Here is a 6,479-nt window from a genome sequence, read left to right as displayed (position 1 = left end):
CCAGGCTAGCGGGCAGCTGCGCCCTGGCATGGCTGCCCCCGCTCTTCCTGGACCCCCACCAGTGCAGGGCTCAGGGGGCCTCCTTGGACCCATCTTCTGCCCGGCCGGGGGTGTGAGGCCGGGCGGTGTGGGGCGGCAACCCCCTCCTCGGGCACTCGCTGGGCCAGGGGAACCGAGCCCCCCGGCCACAGGCGCACCGAGTCCCCTGGACGCCCCTCAGCCTTCAGCGGCCTTCAAAGGCCGCCGAGGTCCCCCGTGGGGCTGCCCAGGGGCCCGGCGGCGGGAGGGCCGGGGGCACCGCCGAGGGGCGCCGGGGTCCGGGCGGGGGCCGCTCCCTCACGGCGGGCCGGGGAGGAGCCGGCCCCGGGGCGGGGGTAGGCGGCGGGGGTCGGGCCGGGGGTGGAGCCGCGGGCTGGTGGGTCGGGGTGAGGGGGAGCCCTCCCCTTCCCGAGCCAGCCGGAGCCGGGGAAGGCGCCTCCGCAACTCCTCCTGCCCTGCCGGTGCCGCCAGCCGCCCACAGCATGGTGAGCGGGGTCGCCCGGCGGGAAGTTTGGCGGCGGCGGCCCCGGCCCCGCTAGCCCCGGCCCGGCCCGCGCTCACCGCCACCCCCCTCCACCCACCCCCCCTCCCCGCTCCCTCTCTTGCAGATCTGGAAAACTCTCCCGCTGCTCTGCGCCCTGCTGGCCGTCGCCCGCCTGCGAGCCGAGGTAGGCGCGGGGCCCCGGCGGCGGGGCGGGCCGGGATGGAGAGGGGCGGGCGGGGGGGGGGGGAGCGGGGGTCCCTTTCTGGCGTTTTCCATCGCGTCCCCATCCCCGGCGCCGCCGGGCTGCGGACGGCACCCCGGAGCGGGGAGGGGGAGCAGCCGGGACGGGGGAAAGTAGCAGCCGGGGCGGGAGGGAAGTTGCGGGGCCGCCGGACCCCTCCGTGGGAGCGAGGGGGCTGCGTCCCCGCCCGGGCCGGGTCGGGCCGGCCCCCGCTCCCCCCAGCCTGCCACCGGGCTGGGCTCCCCTGGGCAGCCCCCTTCCTCTCCCGCTCTTGCTTTCTCTCTCTCTCTCTTTCTTCCCTTTTTTTACTGCAATGACATTGAAAACCATTGAAAGCCCCCAACTCGCAACCCCCCAGCTCTGTTGACAGAAAATAAACGGTGCCTGAATTCCCGGTTGCGGCGGCCTCCGTAAAAGTGAGGTCAGAAACAAAATATTTGATAATTACGGCAGAGGAAATGTGGAAGTGATTTGAGGAAAATGAACTCAAGCTGGGCTGGGGAGGGAGGCCGAGCCTGCTTTCGGAGGGAAGCGGTCCCGCTCGGGGGGCGGGGGGTGGCTCGTCCTCCCCGCCTGCATTTTTTCTCCCTACATATTTCTCCCAGATGGCGAGACCCACCCTAGAGCATCACAATTTGGCTCTGCACAAAAAAATGCATAAACACGTCTGATTTCCTGCGTACGGTTCCCTCTTTTTCTGCCTCCCACCCGTGGACTGCACTGCCCGGGTTATGGGAAAGAGGGGGGTTTAGGGTGAAGCCTGCTGCTGTTGCTCTGTCCCCGTAAGCAAAGCTCTTCGGCGAACTCCCCGCAACTGCCAGCTGCTCGCTGAAGGGATGAACAATGCAAACGCTGGGGCACGTGAGGAGCGGAGGTGAGACAGGGCGGTTGCGAGCCAACACTGTCAAGCTATAGCTCTAATCGTGGCTATCGTGAAAATCAAGGAGAGCGGGACTGAGCTGTAGTGTGAGCTAGTGCTTCACATCTGCCTGTACATGATAATATTGTAATATACTTTCTTCCCAAGGCATGACATACTTACGTAGTCAGCATTTCCACGCATCCTCTCCAGCACTGTCCTGAAAAAGCCAGATCAGTTTTATTCATTTTCTTAGGAACCCTAAATAAACCTTAACCAGTTCTGGTCAATATACAGCAAGACCTCTGTAGGAAGGAAGTGCACAGCTGTGCATCCATAAGACAAATGATGATAACAGCTAAATAGTGATGGCACTGGTCTGAGTAAAGCCTCTTGGAGTCAGTAACCCAGAGAAACATAGTCAAGATGTGTTTGGCCGTTGATTTCTGATTTCACCGGTGCCGCTAACATTATGTTAATGATCAAAGTGCTAAATCCTGCTTTTTGCCTAATGTACTCTAATTTGGAGTGCCTGGATGGCTTCCAAGGTCTAAGTACTGTCATGTCTCTGTGCCTCATCTGCAAACTGAAAGTAAGAAAAACGTACAAAACTTGATTTTAAAGGCCAGTTCATGCTTGAGTGGATAAATGAATGATTTGACTGTTTTCAGGAGTAATGGTCCAGGTGTCAAACCAGTGAACATTTTGGTTCGATTCCAGTCTAAGTTCAGCAAAACTTGAGAGTGATGACAGAGGTTTGGGTCTGGTTTCAGGGAAAATTGACACCTCAGACGACTTTTGTTTTGGGGTTCAGTTTGATGCATTGTTGCTGGTAGCTGCCGAGTGGTGACCATCAGTCCACTTACAGGTAGTATCCCACCTTCTGGGATATCTAGACCTTCTTGGTTTTTAGGGAGTGGGCTGTGCTTGAAGGTGAGCTGCTTGCATTTCAGAGACAGCTTTGATGGTGCCCCCTTCTAAATGTTTCTTATTACCACTCTCCTGCATCACTGGCATTTAGTAAGGTTACTATGGCGTTTTCCTGTGTGGTTTTCCCTGTTCCAGATTTTGGAAGTGATAACCTCTCTATTTCCTCTGTTTCTGCTGCAGTTTGCACTTTGTGCCTTTCAGTATGTTTGGAATATTAACACCGAACCTTAAGCTTCTAATCCTTTTGTCGGCAAAACTATATTTGAACTGTACTGCAGTTTTTGTACAACACTCACTTCTACAACATTGTTAGGTGCATAATTAGAGTCTTTAAAGAAAGAAAGAAATTGCTTCAGTAAATGTTCCTGGCATGACTTTGTGCAGACTGGAAAATCTGAGACGTGCCAAAACTTGGGAGCTTTTCTTGGCCCAGATCAGTAATAGTCACAAGAGCAATAGACGGTGAACTGTACTCCTCGGATGGAAGCCGGCCACCAGCTTCAGACAGCCCTTTTTCTCTCTTTCTTCCTGGGTCAGACTCTCAACGAGGCAGCCGTTCACTCGTATTAACAGGGATGCTACAGAGGTGAAGTTGCTTGTGTTCTTAGCTGGGGCTTTCCGAAGCAGACGGAGTGATTTTTGGGAAGCATCTGTCGCGATAGAGGAAAAGGGAGAGGCTTGAAATGTCTGATGAATGTATTAAAAGTTAAGCAGTTGTTCATATCCTGCTGGAGCAAGTTACCTAGTTAACACTGGAGAGGAGTCCAGTCACTGTTTGACTGTGTCCGTCAGGCCTGAAGGGTGGTGTGCGGGAACCCTTCCACTGGTGGTACCACTGTAATTATACCAGCATTGTTATATGTCCCACCAGGATACTTATTTCAAAATAAGAGTGAGGGTTTTTCTTTTTTCATTTTTTGGCTTAAACCTGATTCAGAATCATCAAGAAAGTTATTTTCACCATGAATTTTAGATGTTAGCAAAGAGGCTTATGCCAGGATGAGTATATTGGTGCGGGCTGTGGACAGAAGTCCTTTCCTGAATCCAGCCTTGCCAAGAGGAGAGGTCTCTGCCCTGGCCCGCCCCCTGGTCCTTGCCAGTTTTCTGGCCATTCAGATTAATCTCTGGGACCTGTAGCTGTTCTCCTGAACTATCCTTAACCCATTTCTGGCCAAATGAGCCAGCCTTTGGAAAGAGTCATGTAAACAGTTTAACCTAACTTGTCTCATTTTGGCTAAAAAGGGCTAGAGGAGGAGGGCTAGAGGCTCTCCTCTTGCGAGGAGATCTTCTGACAGATCTGAGGGGGCTATAACCACCGGGCAACACAGCAGTGACAAGCATCTGGAGGCAGATTTATAACCTTTTCTAATAGCACAGTGTTTGCAGTGTCTACATCTGTTGTAACCCTGGGATTAATTTTTTTCACTCTACCTCCTTTTCCCTCAGTGTCACTTTTCCATGTGCAAAGCCGAAAAGGGATGTTACGGGGGAGAGAAAAGACAAAGGTTTCGGCTAAATCCTGTTTGCTTAACTCACCTGAGCGCTTTCTCTCGATGCAACTTGACTGCTTTTGCATGTAGGGAGGGCAACACTCAACCCCTTCCAAGACCTGTGCCCCTTCTGCCAGCAGAGTGCTCGTGTGTCCCAGGGGAGACAGAGATGGAGCTGGGAGTTCAACTGGTCTTCGTAAAGCCTGGTGTACTTTCTCCCATTGGGCTGTTCACACAGTCTGGCCAGCATCATTAGCTTGCTTTGGTTAGATTTTTTCCCCACATTTTTGCAATGGTGAAACTAAAAACTGCTGTCTTAATAAATGAAACTGAATAAATTAAAGTTGAGATCCTGATGTAATTGCATAGCTGTATTTGGCCCTGAGGCCATCATTTTAAGAAGGGTCCATTTGCCTTTGAAATTTAGTGATAGAGACTTTGTGGCTAGTTCAGTCCTCGTCTCACTGATATTTTGTCCATGGCAGTGGAAAGAAAAGGCACTGTGGTGCCAATCATGTGGGTAACTCGGGCTGTTTTTAATATGCACTGGCTTTGTGCAATAAAACCCAGCAGTCTCATGTAACCCACTAATGTAATAAAACTAGCTTCCCAGGTCTAGTCTAGCAGGCACATCTTCAGTGGAAGGAAAAATTGCATCCATTTTTCTCCTTGAGCTGGTTTTGGAGTGATAGGCATCTTCCTCCTTGAAATCCTGGGCTTGAGTGCCAGACCAGGCGTTGCTGGAGTTGCGCCTTAAGGCAATAAGCGTATTTTAAATGGGGAGGCAGAGAAGAAGTGATTCTACCCTGGGCACACAGCAAAGGTTCATCTATGCAAAGCCTGTTTTTTAAGGCGCATGCTGTGCCGTCAGGCAGCTGCTGTGCTGTGGATGGTCCCAGGGATCAGAGTCTGGGAGACGAACCAAGCAGTTCTGTCTGAGGCACCTCGTGTTGTGCTGAAGTCGCTGGCCAAATGCCCCATGTATGAGTGTTTAAACAACCTCCCCGGCTGTTTTGAAGGGACCATAACCTCCAAGCAGCAGCGTGCGTGGCACAAGCTCTGAAGCAGAAGTGATGTCACGTAGCACATACGTGTGCGTGGCATCCTGATGCTGCTTCTCAGATGGAGCTGCTGTCAGATCCGACCTGCTTTGTGCAATTGCGCTGTAGCTGAGTGAATGACTTTATCTGCCAGAGTGCAAATTCCTTGCCGGTAATTAACAGGGGGCTGCTGCTGGGGGCTGCCTGGGAGGCAGCTCTGCTCCCAGCACAGGAGGAAAGGACTGGCTGAGAGTCTCCTGTTGCATTTTCCAGCTGCTGTTATTGGTACAGCTGCTTACCCATCAGGAGGCACCGGGGCACCTTTGATCTTTCTTGTGTGGTGTTACATGAACTAGGGAATGTTTCTCTTTGTACAGAAGAGAGTTTGTCACAAATCTCAGCCAGATGTGTCTTTCCGGGCTCATGAGACTCCTATTAACCAGGCTGTGTTTTTGCGACATATCCTGTGAGCTAGATGAGATTGGTTCCCAGAAATGCCTTATTTAGCTGGGTTGCATCTGTCTTTGCAGGGGGGTCGGCTTCTGCTGTACTACAATGTCTAAGCTAATCTGTGAATAACCAGCATTTCTTTGGAGAGGTCTATCCCTCACAGTGTTGTCTGTCTGAGTTTAGCAAAAGATAAGAGCAGGCTGCTGTTATGCTGTGAAGCATACTTCCTTCCAGAGCTGTGTCTGGGTAGCAGGCATGGCGTTATATACATCTCGACTTTCCCAGAGGTTGTAGATTTTGCCGCAGCAAGTGTAATAAGTTAGATGTGAGCTGGTTAGATCAGGGGCTTATTTGCTCTCGAGTACGGGGCTCTGATTGCAATTCCTAGGCGTTGCATCAGTAAATAAACAAATGGCAGATAAGCAGGCCTGGAGGCTTCGGTGCTGTATTAAAGCACAGATAACTGTAGCACAAGCAGCAGCTGCATGGCATTTTCTGACTACTTGCTCTCAAGTGTGCTCCAGTTCTGATCTGGGCTGAAGACACCAGCCAGCAGTAATGAGTTACTGTGTCCGTTCTCTGCTGTGCAAACCAGCTACCCAGAAGTGAAGTTCTTTTAAGTTCCTGTGAAATCTTACTACCTGCTCTATGCCTTAGCTCTCTCGCTGATTACACTGTACCTCTTGGTTTTGACATTGAGCCTGTGGTTGCTTGGGGCAGTGGATTAGATGTAGGCTGCCTGTGAGAGATGATGAAGAAAAGCAAGCTCATGGTCCAGTCTGCATATGTGGAATTTCTTGAGACACCCACACCTTGTTTGGAGTGCATCAGTGGGTCCATAACCTGGAAACAATTTGGAGGTTCCTCTTGGACCAACACATTTGGAAAGAACAAGGGGTTTGGGGTGGATGATTGGGGAGGGATTTGGTATCTCATTAGCTCAGCT

At 52.0% G+C, this 6,479-nt stretch overlaps 1 protein-coding gene across 1 annotated transcript in view; it reads left to right on the top strand.

Annotated features, from left to right (window-relative positions):
* Positions 1-470: 470 nt before the first annotated feature.
* FSTL1 (follistatin like 1) overlaps positions 471-6,479 on the top strand; it is a 56,368-nt gene continuing 50,359 nt past the window's right edge. Inside the window, exons 1-2 of the mRNA XM_050904825.1 lie at positions 471-524; positions 648-707. Of these exons, the coding sequence (XP_050760782.1) occupies positions 522-524; positions 648-707 (63 nt within the window). The 5' untranslated portion in view covers positions 471-521. The remainder of the gene's footprint in view (positions 525-647; positions 708-6,479) is intronic.

The sequence above is a fragment of the Gymnogyps californianus genome, chromosome 1 (assembly GCF_018139145.2).
Source record: "Gymnogyps californianus isolate 813 chromosome 1, ASM1813914v2, whole genome shotgun sequence".
Taxonomy (NCBI): Eukaryota; Metazoa; Chordata; class Aves; order Accipitriformes; family Cathartidae; genus Gymnogyps; species Gymnogyps californianus.
The sequence above is the reverse complement of the archived record's forward strand: the minus strand, read 5'-3'. Positions and strand labels throughout refer to the sequence as shown.